General features: G+C 26.6%; 4 protein-coding genes across 5 annotated transcripts; 3 read left to right on the top strand and 1 right to left on the bottom strand.

Moving 5' to 3' along the window:
* Window positions 1-277: 277 nt before the first annotated feature.
* On the top strand, window positions 278-1,504 carry LOC129613264 (THAP domain-containing protein 6-like). Its single transcript, XM_055527250.1, has 5 exons — window positions 278-385; window positions 644-818; window positions 880-930; window positions 987-1,034; window positions 1,094-1,504. Exons 1-5 carry the CDS (start codon window positions 291-293, stop codon window positions 1,427-1,429), a joined length of 705 nt encoding a protein of 234 aa, XP_055383225.1. The 5' UTR covers window positions 278-290; the 3' UTR covers window positions 1,430-1,504.
* Window positions 1,505-5,344: 3,840 nt separating this feature from the next.
* Window positions 5,345-9,633, top strand: LOC129613137 (structural maintenance of chromosomes protein 5). Its single transcript, XM_055527087.1, has 15 exons — window positions 5,345-5,550; window positions 5,602-5,869; window positions 6,049-6,332; window positions 6,393-6,639; window positions 6,691-7,086; window positions 7,143-7,244; window positions 7,305-7,513; window positions 7,573-7,866; window positions 7,931-8,136; window positions 8,198-8,415; window positions 8,513-8,734; window positions 8,793-9,017; window positions 9,087-9,244; window positions 9,304-9,421; window positions 9,481-9,633. The coding sequence occupies exons 1-15, from the start codon at window positions 5,495-5,497 to the stop codon at window positions 9,574-9,576; spliced, it is 3,099 nt and encodes a 1,032-aa protein (XP_055383062.1). The 5' UTR covers window positions 5,345-5,494; the 3' UTR covers window positions 9,577-9,633.
* A 27-nt stretch (window positions 9,634-9,660) lies between these two features.
* Window positions 9,661-10,182, bottom strand: LOC129613138 (gametocyte-specific factor 1 homolog). The gene has a single exon (XM_055527088.1). The coding sequence runs from the start codon at window positions 10,046-10,048 to the stop codon at window positions 9,812-9,814; it is 237 nt and encodes a 78-aa protein (XP_055383063.1). The 5' UTR covers window positions 10,049-10,182; the 3' UTR covers window positions 9,661-9,811.
* Window positions 10,183-11,537: 1,355 nt separating this feature from the next.
* LOC129613187 (mRNA-decapping enzyme 1B) lies at window positions 11,538-15,017 on the top strand. Of its 2 annotated transcripts, none has more exons than XM_055527152.1 (2): window positions 11,538-11,718; window positions 13,062-15,017. In XM_055527152.1, the coding sequence occupies exon 2, from the start codon at window positions 13,283-13,285 to the stop codon at window positions 14,672-14,674; it is 1,392 nt and encodes a 463-aa protein (XP_055383127.1). In that variant the 5' UTR covers window positions 11,538-11,718; window positions 13,062-13,282; the 3' UTR covers window positions 14,675-15,017. The 2 variants fall into 2 exon arrangements, with proteins under 2 accessions (XP_055383127.1, XP_055383128.1); XM_055527153.1 differs by lacking the exon at window positions 11,538-11,718 and adding an exon at window positions 12,636-12,822.
* The last annotated feature ends 2,258 nt before the right edge of the window (window positions 15,018-17,275 follow it).

The raw sequence follows: 17,275 nt of genomic DNA, 5'->3' as shown, positions 1-17,275 counted from the left end.
CTGAAAAATCTTATTACTCATTTTGAATACGATATATTTATTGAAAAAGGCAAAAACTTCATTTAAATCTCTCTCTCATTGCGGAGAATTGTCAAATTGAAATGTCATTTTAATATCATATATTTTTTCGGAAAAATCATCGAAGCTGGTAAAACGAGCAAAGTTTTGTGATTTTATTAAAATTTAATAAAATCACAAAATAATCTATCGTGGTTTGCAAACGAACAATTAAAAAAAGTGCTATAAAAGACAATTAGTTTTTAGAAAATTATAAAAAAAAAATTTAAAAAATGGAAAAAAGAATAAAATTTTCTGGTAAAAGAAAAAGATGCATAGTCCAAAATTGTGATTCTCATTTGAAAAAACAAGACGTTTCTCATCATGTGTATGTAAATATTATTTATTTTAAAAATTAAAAGAAATATTCATTAGTGCTAAGTTTAATTCGTAATTCGTAAATTTATTAAGTTTTTTTGTGAAAGAAAACATTTGTTTTTGTTTTCTTTTAAAATAAAATTATCGCGGTTGACATATGTAATAAAACAACCAGGAGCGGAATTATTTTTTAAGCAAAATAGTTTGTTTTTAATAAAATGTACAAACATACGATATTTAAAATAAACTATTTTATATATATTTACAGCTTTCCTAAAAATGAAGAAATTAAAAGAAAGTGGATAGCACTTATCAGTACAGAAGATTTCATTCCAAAAGTTTTGTCAAATAGTACAGTATGTTCAGAACATTTTGATTCGAGTTTTAAAAAGAAATTATGCGGCAAAGTTTATTTAACACCCGATGCTTTACCTAATTTTGATGTAATAAATATATATATATATACATATATTTTAAACTTTTCGTTAATATTTCCCTTTATAGAGTGAATATTTAGACAAAGAAGTTAATGAGGATGAATTGATGTTGCATGCAGTAAGTAAAATAAAATATTAGTATGAATGATACATAAAATTTATTTATCGTTTTAGAATGAATTCATCAATGAAGAAGAATACGACAACCCACCATCTACTTCGGTGAGTAATAACTAAAATATTAATTTAGGTAAATTTGTTTAAAGTTATTTTTCTTTTAGAGTCATTTGGTATCCGAAATTCAAAAAGTTAATGAAACGTCTCAAAAAGTTAATGAAACGTCATCAAAAACCGGAACATTGCAAATAGAACCTAACGCAGTAAAGAATATCATAAAACAATTCAAGAAAGAAAAATCAAAAACGAATAAATTAAAAACACTTTGTAAGAAAAAAACTAAAAATTTAAAAGTGATGCAGCAACGAAGACGTAGAAATAAAAAAAAGTTAGAAATCTTATATAAGCAGCTTGCGGAGCTTGAACAAAAAAAGTTAATTGCTTCAGACATCAATAAAATGATCTCTTCCAGCTTACTTAAGATTATAGATTCTTTGTAAAATGTTAATTAAAAAAAAAGCAAAAATACAATAATTTTACTTTAATTTTAAAGTGAATGTACCAAACATATTTTCATATTAGAATAGAACATGAATTAAAATTGTCAACTAAAACCATGATAATATTGGGAATTTTTTAACAAAACATGTATGTTCATTTTTAGGGACAGGGAGATATTATCATATTATTTATAACATATATATAACATATATATAATATATATGCATATATATAATATATATATAACATATATATAATATATATATAACATATATATAATATATATGCATATATATAATAATTTAAGTTCAACTTATGAAACAAATTTGTTCAAAGAGAAAAAAATTATTCAGATGAGTTGTTTAAAATTGAATTTTTTTACAATTAATGAGATGAGATTTGTTTAAAATTTATTTTTTTTTACAGATACTTAAAAAAAAAACAAATATTTTAAAACATTTTTAATTTTTACTTAAAATTAAAAAAATGGTTTTAATTAACATATCTTTCTTACAATTTAAACATATTATATAGTAAAGGCCACTTAAAAAAGTAAAATAAATACGCCCCTGTTATGAGTGTGACATTGCTCGGAAGAAAGAAAAAAAAAACTAGAAAAAATTTAGATTCAATGTCTTTCCAAGATGCTCCTCCTATTACGTTTTTTGGTTCGTTGAGTTTTCGTAATATGCACGAAAATCAGAGGAATCTAGAAATTGGAACTGAGCTGTTTTTTATTTCAATTTTTGGCGGAAAATTGTTTTATACTGCCAGTCTACGTTTAATACGTCTATTGTACACGCATGTTCAAAATGGCTAATTAGTAACAAGAAAATCGAAACAAAATAGCATAAAAAGTGTAAACATAATCACCCATATTCTATCGCATGTATATGTATGATTCTAGTAATAGTTGACGTAATAATAGGTCTGTTTGGTATACGAAAGTTTTTAAAAACTTTATAAAATTTTTGCATGCAAAGCATCTAGGATAACACTTTTTGAACAAAAATGGGAGAAAATGATGACATTTAAGTTTTCCATCTGGTTTATTTTTTTTGTCTTTTTACGAGAGATTTCGTCATTGTTTTTCTTTTTAAAGTTTTTTCAAATTTTACCCCAGAGAGCCCTAATTAAAAATGGTACCAATATTGACGTGCGGCAAGTGTGAAAATCCTCTCGTGTTCTCAAATCAAGCTAAATTGCTGCCGCGAATTTTATCGCTAGCGGTGAAATAGCGATATCACCCTATTTTACCCCTGGCGGCTTTTTTGAGTTACGACTTTACCTGGTTGTGCGACGTTATAAGCAAAATACTACATAATTGATTTTACGTATGCATTTCGTATTCCTGTTTGAAGTATTTTGGAAATCTAAAAAAATTTACATATGTTTTATTTTAATATTTAAATAAACACAAAATTTAATTGAAGTGATGTGAGAAGTTGCAAGAGATTCAAAAGATTCCTAACTATTGCTTTAAAACTTTTTTTTGTTTTTGTTTATTTATTCATATTACAATTCATTTAATGTAAAATATTTTCGTCAACTGTTAATGCTAACAAACGAAAAATATTTTTTGTCGCGTCTACAAACACGACTACCAGAAAGGTCACTCAGTGGAGTGACTTACAGAATATGGGTTATTACCTTAATATCCATATTTTCATGCCGACTTTTGCTATCAATGGTTGATTTGTTCATGCCGCCTTTTTGAATCAATACTTTCCATTCCCGTTGCCAACAAGCTTTGTTGTCACAAAAATTATTAAAAGACATTATTATTAAAACAATAACGTCGGCTGAGAAAGAAAACAGCGTATAACATTTATACGTCGTTATCCGATTTTATCACCATTGGATTCTCCATAGTCGATTCTATAAGTTGAGTTACTTTATATTTCTCTAGCTTTTCATTCTAACATACTTTTTAAATAAAAACGAAAATATTGTATAAAGCATTTTTAGAAACTAATTACTAACAAAATAGCGTAAAATGCGTTTACTTTGTTTTATTGCCAAAACGTAACTTTTTACAAAATTTAAAATAACGTAATGAATTCTTACACTATTTTGGTAGAAAATTTATCATTCAGTTGTTAATTTCAATACCAAATAAAAAAGTGTATGTTACTTTTACACGCTTTTTAAATTTTAATAAAAAAAATGTTTGCAATAAACTGAAAAGTAAAACGGTGTAAGAATTTGATACACTGTTTCATATTGTCTTATACACTACTTTAATTTTGAATTTTGAATCGTCTTCCCTGGCAAACAATGCAATAAAACAGCGTACAAAACAAACGTACATATGTACATTATACTTGTTTAATTTTGTTTAATTCTATATGCATCTTCATGTATAAGACAAATATTTTTAACAAATAAGTATTCTGTTGGATTTTGTTGATCAGTACAGAACTTAAAGTTATAACTTTTTTAATAAGTGAAGCAAATAATTAATAATTTAAGGCAAAATTTTTTAATGATGAAGAAGTGGTAACGTTTTTCGAGAAGTCACCAGAAAATTCTATTACAGACTTTTCTTCTGGCTCTGATGACAATTATGAGCCTAGCAAGAGTTCAGCATCTGAAACGGGTGAAGCGGAACCAGAAAAACTTACAGAATGTTTTATAGACTAAACGTTTGATAATGAAACCATTACATCTACATCACCGGAAACACTACTCGAAAAAATTTTATAAAGTACTAATCTAAGTGAAAATGTAAAAAAGCAATAAAAAAAATTAAAAAAGAAAGAATTCAAAGCAAAAGAACGTTACAACGGAATTTGCAACTGCCAACACAATTGCGTTGAAAAATTTCCTTAAGATGCAAGAATTAATAGTAATAATTCATATTGAAAGCTGGGTGATTATGGAAAGAAAAGATTATTTCTAAAACATACTTTCACACACAAAGTATATACAAGAAAACGACCGCGAATGTCACGAAAAAATTTTACGCCTTGTTATACATTGTATGGTAAAACCGTTTGCAAAAAAGCTTAACTTAAGCATTATAAAATACACATAAAAGTTGGCTAGCATACTTGTAAAAGAATCTTTAATACAAAATTTAATAACTCGTTTCATGTGCGCAATATGAAAACATGATCAATCAATCTTAGTTAGAAACATTTAGTAGCATTTTATCAAAACTTGGCAGAAAAAGCCTCATCTAAAAATAATTTATCTAAATTAAACGAACCAAGCTATTCAGAAGACGAGATTGAAGAGCTGTAATTAATTTTTAAAACTAAGTTTCAAAATTTCAAGTAGAAATAATGTACATTTGAATTATCTTTTATGTTAATATTATTTATTTTTGTTTACAACTTTTCATGTTACATTAATATCGATAAAAATACCTGTTTATATTTTCATACGTTGAGTTAAAGTATGTAATGTTAATTTTGTTTCTCAAATTATATTAATTTTTTACAAAATAAAATAACGTATAAATAAAAATGAAATGGTGTATACCATACAAAAAAATTAAAATGAAACAGTGTATAACTTTCTTCATACAATTTCTACCAAAAATAAAATAGTGTAAGAAGTACCAAGAAATTTCAAACCTCTAATTTTCTAAGATCTACAAAAATTTATTCAATCAAATTTATGCAAATAAACTATTTATTCCCCCAAAAATGTTTAACATAACTTTTCAGGATAGTCAAAGATGACAACCGGAAGATTTTAGATTCGAAACTTCATTTTCATTTTGCAAAAAACTTCAAACGCGATTTACTCAAAACTATACCTTTTTTTATACACTGTTTTATTTCTCAGCCGACGATAAAAAGTTGATTTGGACGTTTCGCTGCTGTAATTGCTTAACGACATATATACTCCGCCGTTGCCGTTCATTGCTTTGGTTTGTTTTTACAGTTAAGGCGGGAAATATTTTTTGTACAAGTCTATATCTGACATGTCTATTGCTCACTCTAATTTTCACTCTGAAATTTGAATTGTGCTAGATCTCTGTTGCTGAAAGTTTTTAACGTAAAAAATTGTTTAATTAATTTTTAGAGTGTGGATTGGTACATTTTCTTTCCAGTATGAGCGATACATCAGTTATTGGCAAAATACATTCTGTATACTGCAAAAACTTTGTGTAACCTTTTATATTTTATCAAAATTTTATCTAAAATTGTTTTATTTTTAGTACTTATGTTGAAGTCAGAGTTTATTGCGGAGAATTTTTAAATGTAATAATTGGACCGAATGGGTCAGGAAAATCAACTTTGGTCGCAGCAATTGTTTTGGGTTTAGGAGGTAATCCAAAACTTTTATCTCGATCTTCTAGTGTTGAAGAGTATATTAAAAACGGACAAGCAGAAGCGAATATTGAAATTGATATATACAAAAACTCACAAAAAGAAACAATAACATTCGGGAGAGCTTTTAATAGTACAGGAAAATCGACTTATTCGGTAAAACATATTCAAATAAAGTATATTTTCTAATATTTTGTACGTATTTTTAAAATTAATTTTGTATTCGAAGACAACAGGAAAACAGATTTTTTACTTTGAATAATAGTTTCTTAGTCTTTCATAAACCGACTACCTTTAAATTTATTGCATAGAATTTACAAATAAACTTATTTCAGGTTGATAAAAGCACAGTGTCACATAAAAATTATTTAGCTGCTATACAAAATTTCAACATACAAATAAACAATTTATGTCAATTTCTTCCTCAAGATCGAGTTCAAGATTTTGCTAAAATGAATCCTAATGAAATTTTAATAAACACAATGACTTCTGTTTGCTCACAAGAAGTTGTTAAAAATTTTGAAATGCTTAAAGAATTTCAAAACCAGCAAAAAAATTCTTATAAAGGGCTAAAAGACAGTTTGGATAAATTGAAAGAGTTGGAAAACCAAAATGCACAGTATATTTTTAAAAAAAAAAAAAGAATAACTAAAATTTTAATTTTAAATGTTTATATCAGGTTAAAGGAACAGATAGATCGTATGAATATAAGGAAGAAACTACAAAAAGACATCAGCATATACGAAAGTAAAAAGGTATGGTTAGAATATATGGAACTAGAAAAAAATGTCCAAAACACTGAACTGGAGCTCAAACAAGCTAATACCATTTTGAAAAAACATAGGGATAATTTTGAAAAGGCTAAAAAAAAATCTCAAGATATAATAAGACAAAAGGAATCAATGTCCACATTAACAAAAAACGAGGTAGGATATATTTTAAAGATGGAGGACAAAATTTATTCCTATTTATTCTAGGAAAATAAATTGCGCCAGATCTCTTCTGAGTTAGACCAGCTGCAAAATACTTCTGAACAATATGAAACAACAATTACAAATTTGAAATCTAGTTTTGAAAGGAAGAAAAGTGAAATTATTGAGAGAGAAAAGGATCTAAAAACAGAAACACTTCTTTTAACTGCTCATGCGACCGATTTGAAATCTGCTTTAAATGATCTAGGACCAGTGGAGGAAAGAAACATTAAAACAGCTGAATGCGAGCGGCGAATAATGCAGTTGAAATCTGAGCACAAATCGTTAATGGAAGCGCATAGAAATATCAATCGAGAACTAGACGAACAATACACTCCAGAATTAAAAGTAGTTAAAAGAAAAATCGCCTCCTTAGAAAATATAGGGGACAGGAAATTAACTGTAAGTAAAATGTCGGGTTTTGTTAAGAAAATATATAATAGAAAAGTTTATTTTAGAATCTAAGAGATAACTATGAGCATATTTACGAAGCCACAAATTGGTTAAGGCAAAATAGAGATATTTTTGAAGCACAAGTTTATGAACCAATGGTACTTGAGGTATACTTCACAAATTAAATTTCTTTTTCTTTTTCAGTAGACAAATTTTTAATTTTAAAGCTAAATATTAATGATAGTAACAATGCCAAATACATAGAAAACATAGTCAATGCAAGGGATCTGTTAGCTTTTACTTGCGAATCTAAATCAGATATGAACAAACTTGTACAACACTTGTGTAATGAGAAGGGTTTGAAAGTAAGTGTTGTACATTGTGATGCCGCCGAACATTGTTTATATCGTCCAGATAAAAATATAGAAGAATATAGGTATTAAAAATAGATTTTCACACTTATAATGTGATATTATATCCGTCTATTCGTTTCAGAGCATTAGGTTTCACATCTTATTTAATAGATATGTTGAGTGGGCCGGCACCAATCTTAAATTATTTATGTAGAGAATATGGTATACACACAATTTTAGCCGGAACTGAGGAAGTTAATAATCATACGCATGAGATTCCGAATCAGATCAGAATATATTTTGCAGGAAATGATAAAATAACAACAATGTATTCAAAGTACACAAAAGAGAAATCTACTATGAGGACTTCAATTAATGATAGAAAATTACTTTCTGTTGGGGTAGATGAGAAAGAAATTAACAGCCTTAAAAAAAAGTAAATCGCATTCCTTCTCTAAAAATGTTAAGAAATAATTATTATATACATATTACAACTATAGATACAGAGAAATAACTAAGAAGTCGGACGAATTAAAAAATAGACGTGCAGAAATTGAAACTAAACTAAACATGATAGAAGAGAATCGAAAAGAAATTATTAATGAAAAAAACATTCTCGATAAAAAGTTGGTGGTAATAGAACAACTAAAAGAGAAAATAAAAAATCAGAAAGCTAAAATCGAACGGCTTCAGAGCAGACCAAGCGGTAACGAACAAAAAAATAGAATTTAAAAATAGTATAAAATAACAACAGCATTTTTTTTTAGATCTTCAAGAAGTAGAAAAAAATTTCAAAGATTCTGCAAGGGAATCAGTTAGAAAACTATTGCAACTTGAACAGAAAAAAATAGGGATCTTAAACAACTATCAAGAAACAAGTGAAAAATATAATATGAATTACACAAAATTACAAATTTACAAAAATGAAACTTCTAACGTGGAACAAAAGATAGCTGATTTGAAAGAAAGTTTTGATAATTCATATGTAAGCAAATATTCATAGAATAAATTAATGCCGTAAAATGTAAATTATGTAAATTGTACTACCACAATTAATAATTCTAATTACTTAATTCTTATAGCAATTAGTGGAAACAATAAAAACCACTTTCGAAAAGCTTCAAGAGCAATCTAAGAAAATAGAAAAAAGTGTTAGAGAACGTTGTAAAGGCAAAATTCCTACAGAAACTGGTTTTCCTTTTACTCCAGTGTTTTCTCAAATTTCCAATGACTTAAGCGAATTAACTGATAAAATTCTTGAAATGCAATCAAAAGTTAATTGTATGCTTGCAGAAAACCAAAATGTACGTATTGTGCTTCTAAAAATTGTTTAGTTATTTTTAATGCAATTTTAATTTATAGATTTACGATGAGTATCAAGAACGAGAGGATGAAATTAAACAACTAAGGTCGGAAATAGAATCCAATACAAAAAGTGCGTCCCAAATTTTACATAAAATGCAAGAAATTCATGAAGAGTGGTTTCCTATTATAATGGGCGTAATAGAAACCATTAATTCAAATTTTGGCAATTTCATGTCATCTATGAATTATGTTGGAGAGGTTCAATTGTTTAGAAAAGATGATGTAAGATATTGAAGTTGACATTAATTTTTATACTGTTACATATTAATTGTATTATTTTATCATTTTTAGCATGATTACGAAAGCTATGGTATACAAATACTTGTTAAATATAGAAATGAAGCAAAACTTCAAGCTTTAGATAGATTTGTACAATCTGGCGGTGAAAGAGCAGTTGCAATTGCAGTATATACTCTGTCTTTGCAACGAATTACGCACGTTCCATTTAGGTAAAATCTTTGAAGGTTCCCTGATTCGAATTTAAATTATTAAAAATATTTTGTTTTAGATGTGTAGATGAAATAAATCAGGGGATGGATGCAAATAACGAACGCAAAGTTTTTGATATGTTAGTTGAGGAAACTTCTCAACCAGGGCATTCCCAGTACTTTTTTATTACCCCAAAAGTAAAATTCATTATAAGTTTTTAAATTTGTGCTTTTAATGTTTCTTTTTTTCCCATCAGCTTCTACAAAATTTATCATACAATGAATATATGACAATACATATTGTATACAATGGTCCTTTTATAGCAAATGATGAAGTATTCCTAAATTTTTAAAATTATGTTAATATTAATATATTAAAAAATAAAACTACATCTTTTTCTTTTACAAAACTATACTTGTACATATTTGTATTATTTTTTCCCTTTTATTTAATTTATTTTGCAATAAGAGTAAATGTTTGTACATTCTAGCGTAAGTATGTTTAGATTCCTATCTACATATTGTATTAAATTTTACTTAAAAACCTACATATTTTAATGCATTTTCGAAAAGCTGGTTCACTTCATGTTAACATTTGTATTTGTAATCAATTCTAAAATCTTCCATGGAGGCTATTTCGTAATCTTCACAAGAATTAAGATGTTCTGCTAAAGTTCCCTCTTTTATAAAATGCTGTGCGTTGTATGGGCATTGTTCTAAAGGATCACCTCTATAATTAAGTTGGCACTTGATAATGTGGCGAGGCATACGAAACTTAAGTATTCTATGCGCTTTGTTGAAGGGGCACGTAACATATTCGTCCATGATTTTATTTCAAAAAGAAACGTGCAATGTTTAATTGAATAATTTAATGCAAAACTAATTTTGAACTTCTTTTAAATTTAGGTTCACTTAAGTCTTTGTTGTCCAGTTCTCCAAATGTAATAATTGTACTGATAATAAATAAAACATGAAATTGCAATGTTTGTTCAATTTTTACCGAAATAAAAAAGCCAATCAATCACGCACTCAAATCACATTACAATCGCTTACAATTTGATTTGCAATCGTAAATCACAAAATTATATTTTAGGTACAGTTTACATTTGACAGTAGATCTGATGGTATAATGTAAAGTAATTTCTAACATTTACCGAAAAAGCCTGATGCCAAACAAAGTTTACATACAGGACTTCATATGTCTTATATATTTATATAGGACTTTATATGTAACTCAGATCAAATATTATTTACTGTTTGAAAATATCGCAAAATCTACAATTTAATCTGAGTTTAGTGAAAGCTGAATATGTAACATCATACTTTATCTGAGCCAGCGTTTATAAATGAAGCAAAATTGTATGACTTAGTTTGAAATTATCAAAATTGAAAAGATATTTGATTTGTAAATAAACCAATCGAATTAAAATGAATCGTAGAAGAATAGAATCTTGTCCTGAATGATGAGACTGATGAGTGAAATGGAGAATAACAAATTTTCGATATGTTGTTGACTAGTTGTAACATTTAGTTGGCCAATTTTGCTTGATTGAACAGAGTTCAGACTACTTACGAAAAACTTGTCTGAACAGAGAACGAGCCCTAATGATCGCCGACTCAAGTTCATGGATAAACACTATGTCAGCAACCTTTCCTTTTCGCTAGTGGCCTACCGCTAGTGACGTACATCGAAAAAGGTAAACTCAGCTGTTTTTCAATTATTATTTGAAAAAAAGAAACTGAGCTTGTATTTATGTTTACATATTACTTTATTGTTAAACATCAACTTTTAGACAGAAAAACTTACTTTAATTCATTATAAATGGAAAAACATGACCAAAGCGGTAAACGGTAACGGCGACCGATTTCCATTGTTAACCCAGAAAACACACATGGAAACAGATAATGGGAAGAAAAAATCGCCAGCTGCAAAATAAGAACTTAGGTTATTTTACTGTCAGCGTTTAAATTCACAGCGTTAATTTTCAGACAGCACCTTTATTCCCAGAAAAAAGTATAATGATTGCTTCGGTTAATTATCAACTTCTTTTGACAAATGAATAATGATGATGAATTTTTTCCTTTTTTTTTCTTATGAAACTTTACAATTAATAAGTCAGTCTGGTATAAAAGTTGAAAAAGAGAAACAATGACGTAATTTCTGAAAAATTGAAATATTTTTACTTTTTTCATGTTTTTAGCTTAATTTTAATACACAATTTTACATCCCTGAACAGCTGCGTTTTTCTTTTATTAAATTTTCATCAATAGACCACAAATGACAGCTGACATTTCAATTTCAACGTCAGTTAAAAGAAGTAAAGAAAAATTTGTAATTTGTGCAAAATAAATTGATAAATTTTTATAAAATAAATTGAGTGCTTAACGGTTCAATGTTTGTTTATTAACAAAAATTGTAAAGATTTTTAAAAATTCTTATAATTTAAATAAAGGAAAAAGGAACAATTATTGTAGTGAAAGTGAAAATTAAAGAGGTACGTAAGATACCCACTATATGTATATACTTATATGTATGAATATGTAATATGCACCAACAATATAAATTGCTATCGTTTATTAATTCTGTACATAATCAGTAAAAATCTAAGTACCTACCCTACGTTGAACTTCAATTATACCCGTTTTATATTAAATACTTTTATAAATTTTATTTTTTATAAATTATCGTGTTTTATGTCTTTAAATATCTTTACTTAAAAGCATATTTACTTAGAATTACTCTAAACATATAATGTGATAAATTGTAAAATGAAATTTTACTAGCAATTTGTGGTTAACAAAATTTTTAATTAGTTGTTTATTCCTTTAATTTTTGTTTTTTCAGGATATGAAATATTTTATTTAATTATAATCATTTAAAATTTAGTAATTATTTATTTATCTGTAAAATTTTCTTTAATTTCAATTTTAATTAACTCATAAACACATTTAATCTGTGGTAATGTTTTGAAAAAAAATTCTTAGCTTAAACGGTTTACTTTAAGCTGGTGTTCTACTTCAAAATTTATCTAAACAAAACAAGTAAACATTATGATGTACATAGTTAAACTATGCAAACTAATTCCCATTGTTCTGAATAAATTTTTAATACCACATTCATCTATAAAGAAAAAGCTATTTGTTTATATAAAAAAAATTTATTATTAATTTGTTTAAATATTCATTTTACTTTTTATGAATTTCAAAATAAAAACATGATATTGGCCAATGTTATCATAATAATTTTAAAATATTCAGAGTTAATAGAAGTCGTTTCGCAAAAACAAATTCCGATTAGAAACTAAAATGTCATATAGGAATGTTTTAAGTCAATTTAATTGTTTATGATTGTCAAATATGACAGCAATTGACTTGTATTCTAGTTCCTCAGCGGCAACATTTTCATATTTTTATTGGAAAAAAAAATTGAAACGTGCTCCCTTAATAAATATTTTACAGATTCAATTTTTATTTAATAAGAAAAAACGAAATTTGAAAAACTTTTTTTTTCTAATATAATTAAATAATTTTGTATAATTTAATTTTATTTTAATTGCAAAGAAAACGGACGAAAGAACGCATTAGCTTGTTCTCAGTTGGTAATACTAAGTATAAAATATTCAATTAATTTTATTAATAGGTATTTTCCAAGTTATTTTTTTTATATGCCGGTAAATTAATATTGATAAATTTAGAAAAAAAGCATTGCAAATGATATCCGGGAAATTGTCTCAATGTATTTATTAAATATGTAAATTCAATTAAAATGTGTAGTTGTTAATATTTAAATAGTTCGTTTAAAATATATTCAAAGACTTTAATTATCTATTCATTTCAGGATAACGAGGGAAAATCACCAATTAAAAATAAGTTTTATAAAAAAAACTGTAGAATGAAATTTTAACTGCTGTAGGGCACAACTGATTACAAAATTGCACACATTAACCTGAAGTTAAAAATTGCAAATACAAATAAATATAAAAAAGGAATATTTTACTAATTTAAATAACTTGAAATTGAATTTTAACATTTGAAAGAAGAAAGATAATTTTAATCAGTATGGCTGATAAAACTGAAACGCGAATGAATTTAACAGCTATTAAGAGAATTGATCCTTATGCTAAAGATATAATAGATTCATCTGCTCATGTTGCTTTTTATACATTTAATTCAGAAGAAAATGAATGGGAAAAAACTGATGTTGAAGGAGCATTATTCATATATAGCAGAAATGCTGAGCCATTTCATAGTATATTTATAAATAACCGTATAAACACGAATTCTTTTGTGGAACCAGTTACTGGTCATTTAGAATTGCAGTCACAACCACCATTTTTATTATATCGCAATGAGCGTTCTAGAATTCGTGGCTTTTGGTTTTACAATAGCTCCGAATGTGATCGAATAGGTGAAATTGTTAGACGTTTAATTACTGAATGCGGTTTAAAAAAGGATGGCACCAACATACAAAAGAATTTAGATGTAGTGATACCCAGCAACAATCATATTAATATATTTACAATGTTGAGTAAAGCTCAAGAAGAATTTAATAATTCAGCAAACACAAATCCAGTTGTCATACAAACTCAAGGTGGTGGTAGTATCGGAAATATGTGTATGCCAACTGTACAAAATTTGGAAAGTCGAACTTTGTTTTCAAGCATTCAACAAAATAATATTAATAATAACATTAATAATAATAAAGTTCATTCAGACCTAACATCACAAAGCGTAATGAATTTTTTTGCCAATGCAAAACCTGCGGTAACATCAGAAGCTCCTCCATTATTTCAAAGACTAATATCAAGTCCAGTACCCGTAGAACAAATTGAAAAGCAGCAAAGAGCATCGACACCACATGAGAGCGGTAGAGTCCCATCACCAATATCATCAAATATTTCTATGGGAATAAAGGGTATTGAAAATCATTCACCCAAAATTAGAAACAATAAAGATATTATATCGCCGCTTATTAATTTAAATATTAATGAAAATGATAAAGGAACTGCTTCAACAAAATTGCACACTGATTTAGATCTACAACAAAAATTAATTCAAAAATTGGCAAATACTTATACTGCCAATTATCCGCCACCACCACCGGGTATTATCAATCATCAAAACAGTAATAATTCTGGTAATAGCAATAAACCAGAATTAATGCCACCCACAATGTTTCTTTCATCATCATCTAATGAGGCACCACCACCACCATTATTACCACAAACATCTGCAGTAATTAATAACTCAAATAGAATAATAGCTTTTCCATTGCGAGATGCCAATAATATTCAACCGGTAACGGCTCCAACACCTGTTGGAAGACCAGAACCTCTAACACAAATGCAGTTGCAACAAGCAATGCATTACCTCTTACAAAATGATCCGGATTTTATTAGGAAATTACACGAAGCTTACTTAAAATTTTTTAATGAAAAAGTTTCAGTCTAAAATAAAATTTAAATACTTAAAAAATATGTTTAACCGTAGAAAGAAAAAAACACAAAAAAAAAACAAAACTATTAATTAAAATTGAAAAGGAAAAAAAGATAATTACTGTTTTCTTTATTAAGTAATTAAAGTTAGAAAAAAATTTTTTGCACTAATTTTTAGTGAGAGGAAATTTGTTGAATTTTAAGAAAAATATTTTTAGAAAGTTTGGCAAGCAGTAAATGCCCCAAAGCTTTTTTTTTTTGTAAATAGGTTAAAAAAATTTTTTAAATTTTGGTGAAAAATACAAAATTATTTTATAATTCTTCAATAAAAAAGCATAAAACAAGTATTGAGATTTATTGAAATTTAAAAAAAAAATCTTTCATTCTACGGATAAACAGCTTACCGTGGAAACCAAAAGGCAATTTCATCTGCCTCCTAAATTGTCTAAGCGTAAAACTTTGAAAGAAAAAAATGGCAATTCAATTACTTTATAATGGATACTTTTATTATTTAATTAAAATTTGTTTTAGGGCTTAATTATGTACTTCTTGCATGGAGTAAGAAGAAAGCGAATGAGTGTTATGTTTGTATAATGTAATATTCAAGTTAGAATTATTGTATTCGGTTTTTACCAAAATCTGTATATAAAATGTAATCACCACAGCTACCTATTTTGTTTTCAAAAGTAGAAAGTTTAGTATATTTTAGAAATTGAAAAATTTAGTTTAAAAAATGAGGAATTTTATTGGGATAATCACGTACATATTCAGTTATAAGTGAATATAAAATGTGACTAAAAAAGAGAGATGAATAATAAGGATGTGTCAAAAAGAAAAAAGCCAATTTCGTTGATTTGCAAATGAATACGTGTGAGTTAAATAATTGCTTTGATTCAAATTGTTTGCTCACCGAAGTTCCCAATTTTTCATTTTGAAACAGAGTGGTTATTAATAAATATATGTATGTACAAATAACTTAGCTTTTGAAACCTTTTGAAAATTAATTTTGACCTGAATTCAAAATGAAAAACAATACCTTTAAATAATAAATTTAATAATAGTTAAAAGTTTGGGCGATCAAATCTTGAAATCCTTTCATATACTACATCCCATATATCTTTTATAATACCCCCTGTATATTATTATAGCATCAATTTTTAGTCAAACGCTTTTTCTGGTTTTTAAAAAAATCAAGCTGCACTTATATTTTGTTTAAATTAGTTATTATTATTCCTTTATTGTGATGATTTTTTAATTAAATCTTACAAGAGAAAACAACGTAAAAAAAAATATTATGTTCACATTAAAATTTTTAAAATGTAAATTTCAAATTGGTTTAACAAGCACATGTTGCACACTTTTTGCTCCATCAAAAATAATCAAAAAATAAAATTTTATTATCAAAAGCTGTGTTTACACGACAAACAGTGTTGGCAAGGTGAAATAAACATATGTCATTGTATGAATAAAATGTAATTCCTTTGATATAAATTCAACGTGTTTGGCACACGTAATATTCACGTAAAGTTAACTACGTAAAATTTTAATTCCCGAAAATCAACTGATTTTATATTTTGTTCGTTTTTAAAGCTGTACAGAATTCAAATTCTACATTCTGTAATGCAAGGCACAAAATATTGAACTGTCTTATTAAAAAGTTTGCTTAAGTTGTTTTTTAATTTTGGCGTTGAGTTTAAATGTATAATCATTGTTCCATAAATTTTATATTGCTGAAAACATTTAAAATTAATTTTAATATAAATGAAAAGTTAAAAATTTTTCAAACTAATATTACTTAAGCCATAAATTTGTAAACGCTTAAGATATTTAAAGGCAGAATTGAAATTAAAAATAACGCAACGTTAATTTTACTTTGCGTTTTTGGTATAACGTTGTGGAAAAAGCATGAACAATGAAATAAAAGAAATAAAAAAGCGAATGTTATCATCATTTTTGAAAATAAAAAATAATAAGCCTTGAATAATGAACTAGAAATACCAAAGCAAAGAATATCTACTTTCCCGTTCGCATCGAGTATCAAACTCGTAACAGGAGCCAACTTATTTTTTGAACTGGTTCTCACTATGAAATAAGTGTAATATGCCAAAGATTTTGATTTAAAACACAAATTAAAGAAATGTTTTAAAACATTTATTTATTTGAAATATTTCAAATATCATCACTGTAAAAAAGAAAATTAAATAAAACTCATTAATTTTTTTTTCTAGAAAAATGTCAAATGAATTGTTAAAATTAATAAAAATATATGCAAATGTTTAAATTAGACTAAAAATTTAATCTATTATACTATCATATATAAATTCATACTTTTGTTTAAAGGGATATAATAGAAGCTTTTGAATGTGGTGAAATTCGAAATTGTGGTAAAATAAATGGTGAATTTTAATTTTAATCTAAAAATAACTTTTATAAAAAACTCAAAGACGTTTGAAAGTTTACTCTACATGAAATTATAAAGTTAAGATATTTTTTTTTTGAATTTGGAAGTAAAGTAATAGCAATAGTAAAGTAAATTAAATAATACAAAACAAACATATATGTATGTATAAATGTGTACAAATGTAGGTATATATAATAATAAAAAAAAAGAAAAAAT

Source organism: Condylostylus longicornis, unplaced genomic scaffold (genome assembly GCF_029603195.1).
Source record: "Condylostylus longicornis isolate FDR11 unplaced genomic scaffold, ASM2960319v2 ptg000081l, whole genome shotgun sequence".
Lineage (NCBI taxonomy): Eukaryota > Metazoa > Arthropoda > Insecta > Diptera > Dolichopodidae > Condylostylus > Condylostylus longicornis.
This window is presented reverse-complemented; position numbering and strand designations above follow the sequence as displayed.

What these genes read in the sequence shown, in the direction of transcription:
- LOC129613264 (XM_055527250.1), top strand. Translation starts at nt 291, where the DNA reads ATGGAAAAAAGAATAAAATTTTCTGGTAAAAGAAAAAGATGCATAGTC. An exon ending in CAAGACGTTTCTCATCATGT is followed by an intron (nt 386 to 643) that starts GTATGTAAATAT and finishes ATATATTTACAG; the next exon opens with CTTTCCTAAAAATGAAGAAA. An exon ending in ATGAATTGATGTTGCATGCA is followed by an intron (nt 931 to 986) that starts GTAAGTAAAATA and finishes TTATCGTTTTAG; the next exon opens with AATGAATTCATCAATGAAGA.
- LOC129613137 (XM_055527087.1), top strand. Translation starts at nt 5,495, where the DNA reads ATGAGCGATACATCAGTTATTGGCAAAATACATTCTGTATACTGCAAA. An exon ending in CAGGAAAATCGACTTATTCG is followed by an intron (nt 5,870 to 6,048) that starts GTAAAACATATT and finishes AACTTATTTCAG; the next exon opens with GTTGATAAAAGCACAGTGTC. An exon ending in CCACATTAACAAAAAACGAG is followed by an intron (nt 6,640 to 6,690) that starts GTAGGATATATT and finishes TATTTATTCTAG; the next exon opens with GAAAATAAATTGCGCCAGAT.
- LOC129613138 (XM_055527088.1), bottom strand. Translation starts at nt 10,048, where the DNA reads ATGGACGAATATGTTACGTGCCCCTTCAACAAAGCGCATAGAATACTT.
- LOC129613187 (XM_055527152.1), top strand. Translation starts at nt 13,283, where the DNA reads ATGGCTGATAAAACTGAAACGCGAATGAATTTAACAGCTATTAAGAGA.